This window comes from Perca flavescens, chromosome 14 (assembly GCF_004354835.1).
Source record: "Perca flavescens isolate YP-PL-M2 chromosome 14, PFLA_1.0, whole genome shotgun sequence".
Taxonomy (NCBI): Eukaryota; Metazoa; Chordata; class Actinopteri; order Perciformes; family Percidae; genus Perca; species Perca flavescens.
The window spans coordinates 3,537,004-3,552,026 of record NC_041344.1 but is presented as its reverse complement, the minus strand read 5'-3'; the positions used below and the strand labels follow the sequence as shown (position 1 = coordinate 3,552,026).

Genomic DNA, 15,023 nt, shown 5'->3' with positions numbered 1-15,023 from the left:
AGGCTGATATCACCAAGTTCCCATTCACTCCTGTCCCTGTGAAGAGTGAAGATGATGAAGAGGAAGCTCAGTCCTCACAGCTTCATCAGAGACAAACTCAACACATCAAAACAGAAGCTGATGGAGAGGACTGTGGAGGACCAGAACCAGCCAGGAACTCACATCCACTTTTACAACCAGAGACTGAAGACCAGACTGGAGACCCTTCTGATCCTGAGACTGATGACAGTGCTGATTGGAAGGAGACCAGAGAACCTCAGTCAGCTTCAAAGTCTCTGAAACATGATTCAAGACGTAAGAAAACATTCTGCTGCTCCGAGTGTGAGAAAAGATTTAACCGTGAGTCACATCTAAAGAGACACATGATGACTCACACAGGTGAGAGACCTTTCAGCTGCTCAGTCTGTAATAAATCTTTTGCACAGAGTGGAGATTTACAGAGACACATGAGAACTCATACGGGAGAGACGCCTTTCAGCTGTTCTGAGTGTAGTCAACGATTTAAACAGAAGTCAACCTTGGTAAGTCACATGACAGTGCACACAGGAGAGAAAAAACACAGCTGCAGTGTTTGTAACAGAAGATTCATATGGCATTATCAGCTCAGGATCCATAATTGTGTTGGTCGTCAGTCCTCACAGCTTCATCAGAGACAAACTCAACACATGGAAACAGAAGCTGATGGAGAGGACTGTGGAGGACCAGAACCAGCCAGGAACTCACATCCACTTTTACAGCCAGAGACTGAAGACCAGACTGGAGACTCTTCTGAGACTGATGACTCTCAGAAACCTGATTCAAGATGTAAAAAAACATTCAGCTGCTCTGAGTGTGGGAGAATATTTGGCCGCAGTTCACATCTAAGGAGACACATTAAAACTCACACAGGAGAGAAGCCTTTCAGCTGCTCAGTTTGTAAGAAATATTTTACACAGAGTGGAAGTTTACAGAGACACATGAGAATCCACACAGGAGAAAAACCTTTCAGCTGCTCAGTGTGCGTAAAAAGATTTATACAGAAGTCACAGCTAACAAACCACATGGCAGTTCACACAGGAGAGAAAAGATACAGCTGCAGTGTTTGTGATAAAAGATTTGCCTGGCCAGAAAAGGTCAAAAGACATAAATGTGTCGGCCGTCAGTCGTCACAGCTTCAAACAGAGGAGAAGAGAGAGGCAGAGCCTCCAGCCAGCAGAGAAACTCAACACATGGAAACAGAAGCTGATGGAGAGGACTGTGGAGGACCAGAACCAGCCAGGAACTCACATCCACTTTTACAACCAGAGACTGAAGACCAGACTGGAGACTCTTCTGAACTTGAGGCTTATGACAGTGTAGTCTGGCTATCACCAGACCAAGCTCAATCTTTTAAGGTTGAACATTAGTCTGGGGAGTCTGTTCTGTATTTCTTCTGCACATGAGGCGTGATCAATGGGCATAGTTCAAATGACTCTGTACACAATTGGATAGTCCTTCAACCAATCAGACCAACAATCCGGTCGTTAGTAAAAAATGAATAAATAAAAAAGCCGGTCGGTAGTAAGGCATACGCATACTTTTGTAGGAATATTTCCAGGATAAGTTTCTGTTCCGTATTCAGAGAAAACTTGCGTTTGAAATTTTTAAAACGACATGCACGGAGATGAGAAGGGTATGTATGGACTTATTTAACTCTGGGGGATACGGGGAATAAGACAAAGTCCCAATAAGTCTGTGTGTTCCTTTAACGTGTCTTTAGGGGAAAGGAGGAACCATCCGCAAAAATCAAAAGCATAAATGTTCAAGAGATTCTGGTTTATTTTAAGAGTATAAAACGACTCAATGGTTTATAAGATATAGATAAACATACAGGTTTCCAGCCTGAGCTGCAGGGAGAAATCAAACTGCCGGCAGATCGGGCTGGTTTTACCCAGTCTAGAGGACAGTGCTGATTGGAAACCTCAGTCAGGTTTCAGTCAGCAGCTGAACTGAACAGGAGAAAACATCTTGTATGAGCAACAACCTTCATTTTTCTGGGGGGGGGGGGCTATTTTACAACTTATTTATCAAATCAGCCTGTATAATGGTGAATACACAGAAGGAATGTTTCTGGATTCATCAAAAGCTTTCCATAAAGTAAATAATGACATTTTACTCACCAAACTAAGTTCCTGTGGCTTTCAGGGTTCAGTACTTCAATGGTTAGATGAATACTTGAGAAATAGCAAATCTAATCTAAGTGCTCTTCTTATTAAGCAAACATCTTATGTGGGATCCCACAGGGGTCAATCCTTGGCCCTTTTTCATGTTAAGATAATTGACCTAGCCTCTGTCTCCCAAACAAACAATAACAAACCCTGATTGGTTGGTTCCATTTACAGTGTTGAATTACATGACACCAATATACATTTTACAGTAAATAATTCCACAGTTTCCAGTCCAATGTCCACACACAACATACTCTTTGCACAAAACAGAAATACAAATAAAACAGCGGCCACAACGCAACCCATACATTGTCCAACTAGAGGCAAACACTTCATACACAAAACCAGACCTTAGAAGAGCCACAGACACAAAAACTAGAAGGGAATGTCACTTCCAGACAGAAAATCATCGATACAAAGCAGTCTTCCTTTTAGCCCGTGCTCGTTCTAAAAAGTCTGCAATAGGGCTGCACTATTAATTGCAATTTTATCAAAATCGCAATATGGACTAGTGCAATATCCAAATCAACTACATTTTTCATTTTTCAATGAAAAAAACTCAATATTGCGAATCATATCGCGATCGCAATATCAGTCAAAATAATCGCAATCAGATATTTTCCTCATATCGTGCAGCCCTAGTCTGCAAATAAAAATGTTTTATGTTCGAACCACCAAACTAACTTCCAAAACTAACTTTATACCGTCATAATACGCAGCCCGAGCTGCACGCGCGGCTGCCTTGAGGGCAGACGGAGTAACCGATGCCGGCCGACGCCTTCAGGAAGTTTACAGCTCACAGATGCAGCCGGCGCGCCATGGTGATCTTGGTTGTTTGCCAGATCAGAATCAGAAAGGTTTTTTATTGCCAAGTACATTTGTTAACACATAGAAAGAATTTGTTTTGGTGTTGTTGGTGCACGACACACATTCTCTAAATGTGATATTAAACAATATGAGTACAGATATAAACAATACAAGTATATGTACACAGTATGCACTAAATTAAAAATAAAGAATAAAGATAGAAATAAAAAGCATTACAGCAGATCACAGATGTACAATGCTCAACATAAGTTTCACACACCCATGCTAAAGTGGACTTAAAGAGGAATAAATTAAAAAAAAAATCATCTTTTGGAAATTGATCTTAATGCTTTAATTAAAAAAATGAGGAAAAATCCAACCTTTAAGGACACCAATTTTCTTTGTGAATGAATAATGTATCATAAATAAATAAATGTTCTCACTTAAAATACAGGGAGCATAAGTATACACACCCCTATCTTAAATCCCCATAGAGGCAGGCAGAGGCATAGGCCAGTTATTTCATGGATCCATGAATCCATGAATCCTGATAAAGTTCCCTTGGCCTGTGGAATTAAAATAGCCCCCCCACATCATCACATACCCTTCACCATACCTAGAGATTGGCATGGTTTTATTTCAGTTAGCCTAATAGCTGGTTTGATTTACTTAAAACTAAGGTTTCGGTCCCTCTGGACCTTCGTCAAGACTATTCTCAACAATGAACACAAAAGCGGTATCTAATTTACCAATTATTGTTATGTAAAAAGATTGTTATTCTTTCATGCACGTCCTTGCTTTTTCTTAGTGTTTTTGGTAGACTGATAAATGAATGAATGAACTAGGTTATTGTGTGTTTTAACTTTTTTATACACAAATCAAGTCCTATGTTTGGGAGTGTATGCATATATTGTATGTGCATTAGTATAGATGTATGATTATAAGTGTATAGGGGAGCAGATGTATGTGTATATGCTTATACATAGATATATGTACATACATATCCCCCCCCCAAAAAAAATTGCAAGGATATGATACTGCTTTGTAAGGTAATGTATTGTTAATTAACAATACAGTCCAGTAATTGTTAACAATACTGTATTTTTTAAATTTGTGCAAATTTTCACATCAACGAAGTAATACATATCTGAATTAAATTGCAATATTTCATATATCAATGTTTATATTCATTACAAGAACACAGTGACTCCACAATCTTAACTTATTGCCATTTAGCCAAATATTTTTAATTATATATTATTTCACGTTTCCTACACCCAGAGCCAGGGTCTGTTTAAAGGAAGGGTTTCCTCGCCTCTGTTGCACTAACTGCTTGCTCTTGGGGGAGGGGGGGTTGTTGGGTCTATGTAAATTATAGAGTGTGGTCTAGACCTACTCTATCTAAGTGTCCTGAGATAACTCCTGTTATGATTTGATGCTGTAAATAAAAATGAGTTGAATGCAAGTACATGTATCCATTCCATATCTATTATAATAATTAGTTTACATTTTATTTCTACATATGTTCAAATCCTATTACATAATACATACTCATACATTTCAACGACATGTTCTCACATTCACGTCAGTAACCCTACAACTCCTCCAAAAGTCAAAACTTTTTCTGTAGTTTGTCACTTTTCTATGTTGTTGCTGGGTTTTTTGCTCCTACACTCGCCTTTTTCAAGGGTTTTTGGAACAGTTTATTTGAAAGTTTTTTTTTGTGGACGTTTTTGTCACCTTTTTCAAGGTTTTATGGGACAATTTTTCAGAAGTTTTTGACTCTGCAATGCCTCTCTTGCGGCTGTTATCAGTCCAACAAAGAGCTGCCGCGAGGGACTAAACACAGAGATGCATAAACGCACTGTGACGCGCTCCAGACTACTGCAATGATTTATTCCTCCAAATGTAAAATACATCTAGCACTGCAGTTACCAAATGTAAAGTTACTTTGTGAGTCGATGAAATTAGTGCGTTAATGCGATGGGCGATGAAAACGCCGACCACCTACAATATAAGTGCACAATATAATCAATAAATCATATAAATGAGACCATAAACAACAACAAAAGTATGTGGCTTATACACTCTCCTTTTTCAAGGTTTTTGGAATTGTTTTTTTGGACATTTTTGTCACCTTTTTCAAGGTTTTTTGGGACAGTGTTTCAGAAGTTTTTGGCGCTTTTTTTCCTTTTGACGTTTGTCTCTTTTTCTCACCGAGTTTTTTGTCAATGTTTTTGTCTTTTCGCAGTACATGCAGACGTGTTCCTACATCGCTGGAGACCCCAACCTTTTCAGAGATGAAGTTTGTAAATTGTGAAGTAGAAAACTCTTGTACGTTGTCTAACCTGCAAAATATCAATCAGGCCAAACTGCCTGAACATGGTCTGGTGCCGAAACGTTGTCTACTATTAAATTTGATATATTTTAGAGTTTTAAGACGAGCTGCTTGTCCCCCTCCGACGCTCCTGTCTCACATTGTAGAGCCAAGTATTTTTCTGTAAAGTTTGTAAATTGAAAAGCCGAAAACACTTACCTTCTTCTCAGTAGTTGGAGGTGGTGGGCATTTTCATCGCGGCTCGAGCGGACGTGATAACATATTTGTTTGTGTCTCCTGTGCTCTTGGGTTGTTTTTTGGGCTTTGACAGAGAGGGGGGGTGAGCCTGGGAGCGAACACTTTCTGTGGACCGTCGCACCAACGCACTAAATTCATCGACTCACAAAGTGACTTTACATTTGGTAACTGCAGTGCTACTTGTATTTTAAGTGTGGAGGAATTACCCCCCCCCCCCCCACCCCTTTCAATCTAAATTGAAATGAAAAGATGTTTCAAATCATTCAAATGTCCTCATCCAACTCACTAATATATATATAAATATTCACCAATACGTTGTTTTAACCCACAGGGACATGTCATCATGTCAATGACAATGGGACGTATTACATATATTATCACTTTGTTCACCATTTGTCAATTTTTTCAACAATTTTATCATTTTCACCATTTTTGCTTTTTTGTCCAGTGGAAACTGCTGCATGCATCATATATATATATATATATATATATATATATATATATATATATATATATATATATATATATATATATATATATATATACACACACACATACATACACACACACGTATGTATACCAATTCATATGCTGTTATTGGCGTGTTATCAAGATGCATACTTGCTTTGTAGCGTGTTTATCGACACCATTTGGCCTCCATTGACTTACATTACCTTGTGATTGGGTGTGAATTGATGCCGTAGCGAGTTATGTCTTGTATGTGCTTTCTTTGGTCTCCTTCGTATTGTATTAACTGCATGGACTGATTTAATGCAATTATCTGTCTATCATCACTTTCTGTACTCGTCTGTTTGTGTGTCACTTTTTTGTAGGTTTGAACCATTTTTGCTTAGGCCTGCTTTTATTATAGATGTAATGTAACTCATTTTAATATGTTAACCATTGTATTTTAGGATGCCTATTGTCAGTTGGCCGGGGACTACAACTGGAAATTAGCCGTTGAGGCTAAAGTTGCTCCTTTTACTGTATAGTTCATTAAAGGGGACTGTCCACGACATTAGAAACTAAACTAGAAAGGGCGAAAAGATGTGTCTCTGAGTAATTATTAATTTTACCTGTGAAGAATGTTGTATGGCTTCCATACAACACACGTATGCATCCAGGTTACATTTGGATGAAAGAAACCCATATTTCTGAAATAAAAAACTTTTTATATCTGAAATTTGGATTTCTCTCAACAAAATTGTCAAAAAAGTAACATTGGTGTTTCCCTACAGCGCTCTTCATTAGTAAAATAAATGATCAGTTCATTACTTCCATTGAATTTGGGTGTTTTATTCAATTCTATAGCATTTGAATTAGAAAATTGTTAAAAGAATGTTGAAAAAAAAAAAAATAAAGTTTAAAAAAATAGACAAAAATCATAAAAAGTGATTAAGAACATCGGGAGAAGTGACAAAAACTTTGAAAAAAAAAAAAAAAAAAAGGGTATACGTGCAGTTTAGTGTCCCAAATATCCCCGTAACGTAAACCCATTGGTTCAGGTCCCATCTTCTGACCAATCAGCTATCCTAACCTTAACCACTCAAGGTCAATGCCTAACCCCAACCAATCGAGCTGCTTCGTAGGGCGGGTCCTGGCGTGGCCATAGTGGGATCTGGGGCACTAAAATGCATGTAAACCTGAAAAAAGAACAAAACGGCGAAAATTGTCAAATTGTGACCCAGAAAAACAAGAAGTTGCACGGTGAGCAGGAAGACAGCACCACGGTTAAGGTCTGGGATCTGGTGATAGTGTGTGTGACACAGCGGCTGATTCCCCTTCCCACATGTCCCTTGGTGCTAATGTACATTTATCCATATTTATTTTACAATATTCTCTAGATATTTAATATGGTATTCCTTTCATACACCACCACGGTATACGTGCAGTTTGGTGTCCCAAATTCCCCATATAATGTCCTTAATTATGAAGGTGCTTAACCACCTGTGCTGTTTAACAGGTGTTTCATAGTAATTAATGTGCGCGTGACAAGTTTGCCGCTCAAAAAGTCATTTGTTATGTCATTTTGCTGCAAATGCGCATTATTTACAAGCGAAAAAATGGCAGGTCAACCCCGTTGTTCGGAAACGATAGTGGCAATTGCGAGGTCCTCAATGAGGATCAAATTAAGGGGGGAGGAGTGGAATTTAATGAGGCCTATTTCCGAACTCATCTCACCAACAGCGACTTAGGCTTAGACTTAGGGTTAGACATTTTGGGACACTAAACGGCACAAACACCCCCAACCTCTGTCTAGTGAGATGATTAAAGCTGCAGGTTTGGAACGGTTAATATTTTGGTTCTTCTTACTCACCTTTCCTCTGCTGCTCCTGTTTGTTTGGTCCACCTTGCAGAAATGTTTGGGGCGGAGCGGCCGGCTGCAGGGGGTATTTATGGTCATGATGATGTCATTGCTGACATCACAGGACAGAACCAAGTCATGGGGGTTTTCTGTGTGTAGTTATTCTTCATGTGTTGGTTAGTGCATTTGAGGGGTAATTGGAAGGAGTTACATCCCTCAAAAGGTTCTTTACTCGAGTTAAATGAGTGCAGACTTTGTTTAGCTTTGTATATATATATATATATATATATATATATTACTATATAGTAATACTCTCATATACATTAGACAGGTCCCTATATATTAAGCACATTAACTTCTCCTTTCACTGTCGGCTGCATTATCCTCAATAAGTGTAGCACAGCCCTTACACAATCAGATATTGCACAACTAACATATTCCCCAACCCCAATAGCCTATATATTGTACAAATGACATAATGCACAACCCAAATAGCCTACATATTGCACACAAAAAACAGATAGTTGTTACCAGGGCTGATTGAGAGCCCTATGAAGGCTGGGGCATTTGGCTGCTTAGAGAAGGGGTCTTTAATAAGTTTTAATGCCTCTGAAAACTCACACAGATGTTTTCAGATATTCTGGCTGATTAGACCTAAGTCTATCATCAATAACTACGTTTACATGCACATAATATTCAGGTTTTTGCCCTTTTTCTGAAAAAGACGATATTCCTCTGAGCTGTTTCCACGACTAATGAAAGTGAATATTCCTCTTATGTTCCTGTTTACATGTAGCCGTGTAATACAGGATGTCTCCAGACTCGGTGGAGCGTGTGAACACAGCCTCTCGCTTTCATTCCTTCAACCAGCTTCTAGAAAAGGTCGCCTCATATCCAAAAATGTTATCGTGATTATGATTTCGGCTCCCAATGATCACAAAAACAGAATAATCAAGAAAAACAATTATTTAGCTCATTACGTAAACTAAAGTAAACTATTATTTTCTATCATGTTCAGAAAGAACAAATAAAGTTTCAATAGGACAAGTATTAAGGCAAAGTTCACAGTTGTATATGTTTTTTTACTGTTGATTTATTGAACTTTTTCCACTGTTTTTAAAGTTCAGTAATTGCAAACATCTTTCCAGAAGTCAACGTGTAATCGTGTTAAATTATCGTGATTTCAATATTGATCAAAATAATCATGATTATATTTTTTTCCATAATCGAGCAGCCCTATAAAGTGACTCACGTTAACTTATGAAGACGCACACAGGATGCATCGGAGTGCCAGCGGAGAGTGCAAAAGACGAGCCAAAGGATTCACAAACAATTTATAGTCAACAGGTGAGGTGGGCGTGGTCAGGTGGCCAGGTGGCAGAAGTATCCTCATGTTTCCGACTGGCAGATTCAACACATTCATTCCCGAAGTGAATTGAAAGAGTGAAAATGGAATGAGAGTCTTTATAGTCTGATACATTCCCACGTGTGCCCGTGTTGTTCTTCTCACTAGAGATGTTCCGATACCGATACTCCGATACTGCCTAAAACGCTGGTATCGGTATCGGGAAGTACTGGAGTTTATGCATCGATCCGATACCACGTAATAAAGCCCTGAAGAAAATCTACGTTAAAGTAGTTTATTTATGATCTTTTTCCGTTATAACTGACTGTCAAACTGGAGAATAAAAGAAAGTTCTGTGGCATTCATTGTTTGTGTTTGTTCATGTTTCACAAAGAGTTTAACCTGATCCAGACAGACAACAAAGATATAAATCATATCACATCTATACAGAGATAGTAGTATACAGCTGTTATATATCATATCATCATACAGAGATAGTAGTATACAGCTGTTATACATCATATCATCATACAGAGATAGTAGTATACAGCTGTTATACATCATATCATCATACATCATCATCATACAGAGATAGTAGTATACAGCTGTTATACATCATATCACATCCATACAGAGATAGTAGTATACAGCTGTTATACATCATATCACATCCATACAGAGATAGTAGTATACAGCTGTTAAAACATAATAAAATATATGACACACTGGTATCGGATCGGTACTCGGTATCGGCCGATACGCTAGTTCAGGTATCGGAATCGGTATCGGGAAGCAAAAAAGTGGTATCGGACCATCTCTACTTCTCACCCTCTGAACGCTGCGAGAGAAGCTTCTACGGTTGCTTTACCGCCGTGTCGCCACGCGGCTGCCCCCGGCACACTCGTGCCTTTTAAACTGCGTCTGCCACGCGAAGCTTTGGCCGCAGACGCCGCAGCGGAACGCTTTCTCGCCGCCGTGCGCCGCCACGTGCCGCGTCATGTGTCCCTTCTGGGAGAAACTCCTCCCGCACACCGAGCAGGCGAACGGTTTGGCGCCTGTGTGGGTTCTGGCGTGCTGAACCAGAGTGTGCCGCTGGGCGAAACTGGCGCCGCACGCCGAGCAGCAGAAAGGCTTTTCTCCCGTGTGGATGCGGACGTGCGCGACCATATCCGAGCGCTGCCGGAAGCTTTTGCCGCAGAGCGAGCAGCCGAACGGCTTCTCGCCGGTGTGGACCCTCGTGTGCTTCTCCAGACTCCAGCCGTGGCTGAAACTGGCGTCGCAGACCGAGCAGCTGAACGGCTTCTCTCCCGAGTGACGCCTGACGTGGGCCACCAGGTGTTCCCTCCGGTTGAAGCTTTTACTGCAAAACGAGCAGCTGAAGGGTTTTTCTCCCGAGTGGCACCGCGCGTGTCTCTTCAGGTTCGTCTTGTGGCCGAACGTTTTCCCACACTCGGAGCAGACGAACGACTCTTTGTCAGCCTGACTCACGTTATCTCTCCGGGAGTTTAAACCTGACGGGGGGTCCCTGCCCTCCTCCCAATCATCGCTGACCTCCGTCTCCGAAGAGTCTCCAGTCTGGTCTTCAGTCTCTGGTTGTAAAAGTGGATGTGAGTTCCTGGCTGGTTCTGGTCCTCCACAGTCCTCTCCATCAGCTTCTGTTTCCATGTGTTGAGTTTGTCTCTGATGAAGCTGTGAGGACTGAGCTTCCTCTTCATCATCTTCACTCTTCACAGGGACAGGAGTGAATGGGAACTTGGTGATATCAGCCTCCTCCAGCCCTTGAAGCTGCTCTCCCTCCTGACTGATACACAGTTCCTCCTGTTCCTCTTTAATGTGTGGGGGGGGCTCTGGCTCCTGCTGCTCAGGGAGAACCCAATCTTTAATCGCTGCAGGAAACACAAACAGAAAGTAGTTAACACAGATGTAGAGAGACAGCACAAACTCCTTATTATAGCTTCAACAGTACAGAGTCTCTTTTTGAAATCTCATCTTTCACCTTTTAAAGTTGTGAGTCGTTCAAACTGTAGATTCAGTTTTCATTCACGTTATTTGCATTAAAGTTGTAGATCCAAATCTAACCCAATTCCTGGGAGTTTCCGAGCATCAACATGTGTTTGCGCAGCAGAAAAATAATCTTTACAAAGCAAGCGGTTCCTTAGGTGCTCGGGCTCTAATAAGAAGTAGAAGGGTTGATGTGAAGTGTCAACATTTAGACAGAATACTTGTGATTGTAAAGATATCTGATGGGGAGCTGCAAAGATGAACCCATTAGTTATCATCTGTTACATTAATCTCCAACTATTCTGATAATCCATTAATCAGTTTGGGTCATATTTTATGATAAAAACAGGTAAACCTGTGTGATGTCAGCTTGTTAAATATGAATATTGTTCTAGTGTCTTCTCTACTCTGGGACAGGAAACTGAATATCTTTGAGTTGTGGACAAAACAAGACATTTGAGGATGTCATTTTAGGCTTTTTGGGGAACATTGATCCACATTTTAGAGACCAAACTACTCATCGATTCATCCAGAAAATAATCCACACATTAATCCACAGTACAGTGAAAATAATCTGTAGCTGCAGCCTTACTTTTACAGCATAAAAAAGGAGGACTAAATGATGCTTTTATTATGAAATCCAGATGTGCTTCTGTTCTAGTGTCTGCAAAGATACTAGGCTCGTTGGAGATGAGCCAGGTCGGAGCAAAATCAACCACCGGCGATGTCTGCCCGTTGCATTCTGGGTAGATTTTTTTTAATTTTTTTTTATTTAACCAGGAAGAAACTCATTGATATTAAAAATCTCTTTTTCAAGAGAGTGTCCTGGCCAAGGCAGGCAGGCAGCAGTACAACCACACATACAGTACATGCAAATACAAAATACACAAAAACACTAAGAACACAAAACAACTGAAACAGCAAATCCCTCAAAGTCAACCACAATCTTAACCAAATCAGGTAAAACATCTGCAGCCAGATGTGGCTGCCTCCAAGTCAAACAACATCCTCTTAAAAGCGACCAATGAGACTAGTTCAGTAAGTTTCATAGATTTCTGTAACTTGTTCCATGTAGAGGGAGCAGCAAAGTTAAAGGCCTTTTTCCCCAGCTCAGTTCTAACCTTTGGAACAGAAAGAACGAAAAGATCCTGGGAACGAAGATTGTAGGTCCCGGTACCGTTTACATTGATATAGGTCAGAAAGTAGGATGGAAGGAGACCTAGAATAGCTTTGTATATGAGAGTATGCCAGTGTTGAAGTCTCCGTGTTGTGCCCGACCTGCCGTGACGTCATGCACACGTGGACAACAGTAACCTGACGAGATCAAGGCAGCCGCAGGTTTGAGAGCAGGCCACGCAGTTGCTTTTCACCGACTGCAAGACCCAGGCGGACCCAGGGCATGCTGGGAAACGCCGGCCTCTCAGCTGATTGGTTCAGAATCGACTCAACGTGATGATGTTTTATATAAACTTTTTTATTGATTTTGAATTGGAGGGATTTTAACTGTTATTTGTCTGATTTAAAGGCTTATTCTGTACAGAACACATGTTGTGTGGCTGATGGTTATGTTTAGAAGTCAGAGAGACTAAATCTGTTCAGATTACAGATTATCTCCAGTCTGTTGTTAACATCAGTAACAAATTACAAAAAAGGCGAAAATAGCGATGAAAAGGCGACGAAAAGACAACGAAAAGGCGACAAAATAGCGATGAAAAAGCTACAAAATAGCGACAAAATAGCGATGACAAGGCGACAAAAAGGAAACACTGGTATAAGTGTTGTATATAGAAATGCAGTATTTTTGTTTTTGTTTTTATTTCTCTGTATATGTTTATCCTTCTCTTTTTAATGTATGTTGTATGTCATTTCTGTGTCTTCTGAATGGACCTTGAGTCTGGCAATAAAGTTGATGATGATGATGATGATGATGATGATGATGATGATGCGACTTCCTGTTCAGCCTGAAGGCTGCCGGAAACGGCTGGAGGCTGTCTGACATTACCGCGGCTTTTTGTCACCTGCTCACGTCCACTTTACAGGCGAGGCGCAGTTTATCTCGAACAATCCTACTGCTGTCATAACAACATCAGGCTCATTAATGCTGTTAATGGTCAGCTACAGTGGTGTAGTCTACGTGGTACGCAGCTATATGCAGTATACCCACTAAGAAAGCTCCAGGATTTCCATATACCCACTTAAACATGCTGCGTAATGCTGCGTATCACGTAGACTACACCGCTGCCTTTAACAGTGTAAACGCTGTGATCACTTACCGTAAAGTCCAGAATACGGCCGCGCTGTTGCGCGTCTGTCCCGCTGCTTCTGGACTTCAGACATATTTACACAAACTCCGTGATAAACACCGTGAGCTCTCCGTTTGGACAGCGTAATCCACCGAGGCTCGGAGCAGTGCTGCTGCTGCTCAGATATCAACAAGACGCCATGTTGTGATGCTGTAAAGGCAACCACAGTAAGCACAAACGCTTCCGGTGTAGTTTCCTTTAAGACTTTCTAAATAAAAGTCCGTCAAATGTTTGTTTTTTTATTTATCGTAGGCACTCAGCACAGACATACATGGTAAGATAATGAAGTACCTGACCGGACCAAAAATAAAATAAAAAATAAAATAAATACCATTGTAGTTTAGAAACAGTAACATTATAAGATGATTGTATTATTAGGTGTATGTCTCAAAATGCCTTACCTTCACTAATGAACACCATTGCTAAATACTCCAAGCTATCAGGTTATAAAATCAACTGGACTAAGTCATATCCAAACACTGTCATCCGCAAGTAGTAACGCAATGCAATTTCAAATGGGTTCCAAAAGGCATGATATATTTAGGCATCAAATTATGCTCAGATAACAACTCTGGACTTTGAACCACTTCTTCAAAAAATCTAAACAAATCTGGGAAAATGGGGAAAGTTAAAGCTTAGTTTGTGGGGTAAAGTTAATGTTATTAAAATGGTAATAGCCCCACAATTTAACAACATACAGTCTAACAACTGGTGGGCAGAGCCCTCCTTTAAGATGAGCAAAATGTGTCCACCCAAAGATAAAGGAGGGCTCTGCCTGCCAGATGTTAGACTGTATAGTCTGTCATTTTAAATGGCTAAGATTGCCAACCACTGGAGAGGAACGGTGTCTGGCTTAGAGTGGGCCACGATAGAGAAGGCTATTGCTGCCCCATTTCAGCCTATAAATGTGATATCCCAACATTGGAATAACAAAGGGAAGGAGGTTAATCCAATTGTTAAGTACTCTTGTGAGGTCCGGGCAAAGGTTCATAAAATGCACAAACTCTGACTTTACAAACAAACTTATGCCTCGCTTTGGCTCAATCCAGAAGTACAAATAGGGAAGCAGAAAGTGTTTTGGAAACGGTGGCTATAGACAATGGAATAAATACCAGTGACCTCTATAAAGATGGTATATTTATGTCATTCACTGACTTAGTCCAGAAGTACAAATTGGAAGAGAAAGGAGACTTTCGGAAAAACGTTTCAGTCAGGTGAAGTGGGTAACCCAATTGTTGACTATCTTGACAACTCGTTTAACCATAAGGCATCAACATTTTACAAAAGCTTAATTTATTTAACTAGTAGCACATGTGACAATTTGAGATTAATTTGGCAGAGAGACCTTGATTGTGCAATTTACATGGATACATGGAAACAGATTATGGCTAATAATGGTAAATATATCAAGGAAGCTAGGTGGAAATTTATTCAGTATAAAATATTGCACCGGTACTACTGGACGCCAAACAGGCTTTTCAAAATAGAAATAATAAGTACC

General features: G+C 40.2%; 2 protein-coding genes across 2 annotated transcripts; one reads left to right on the top strand and one right to left on the bottom strand.

Annotated features, from left to right (window-relative positions):
- The first annotated feature begins 220 nt into the window (after positions 1–220).
- Positions 221–5,313, top strand: LOC114568508 (zinc finger protein 678-like). Its single transcript, XM_028598124.1, has 3 exons — positions 221–1,228; positions 4,808–4,859; positions 5,245–5,313. The coding sequence occupies exons 1-3, from the start codon at positions 366–368 to the stop codon at positions 5,311–5,313; spliced, it is 984 nt and encodes a 327-aa protein (XP_028453925.1). The 5' UTR covers positions 221–365.
- A 4,769-nt stretch (positions 5,314–10,082) lies between these two features.
- On the bottom strand, positions 10,083–10,762 carry LOC114568507 (gastrula zinc finger protein XlCGF71.1-like). The gene is made up of 2 exons (XM_028598123.1): positions 10,730–10,762; positions 10,083–10,643 (listed from the first exon to the last, which is right to left on the bottom strand). Exons 1-2 carry the CDS (start codon positions 10,760–10,762, stop codon positions 10,083–10,085), a joined length of 594 nt encoding a protein of 197 aa, XP_028453924.1.
- Positions 10,763–15,023: the final 4,261 nt, after the last annotated feature.

Bases quoted from the DNA above. Each gene is read 5' to 3' on its own strand.
- LOC114568508 (XM_028598124.1), top strand. From the start codon at position 366: ATGACTCACACAGGTGAGAGACCTTTCAGCTGCTCAGTCTGTAATAAA. The intron at 1,229-4,807 runs AGAGGACTGTGG...GGCTGTTATCAG, and splicing joins ATGGAAACAGAAGCTGATGG to TCCAACAAAGAGCTGCCGCG. The intron at 4,860-5,244 runs GTGACGCGCTCC...GTCTTTTCGCAG, and splicing joins CAGAGATGCATAAACGCACT to TACATGCAGACGTGTTCCTA.
- LOC114568507 (XM_028598123.1), bottom strand. From the start codon at position 10,762: ATGATTGGGAGGAGGGCAGGGACCCCCCGTCAG. The intron at 10,644-10,729 runs GTTTAAACTCCC...TTCGGCCACAAG, and splicing joins GGGCAGGGACCCCCCGTCAG to ACGAACCTGAAGAGACACGC.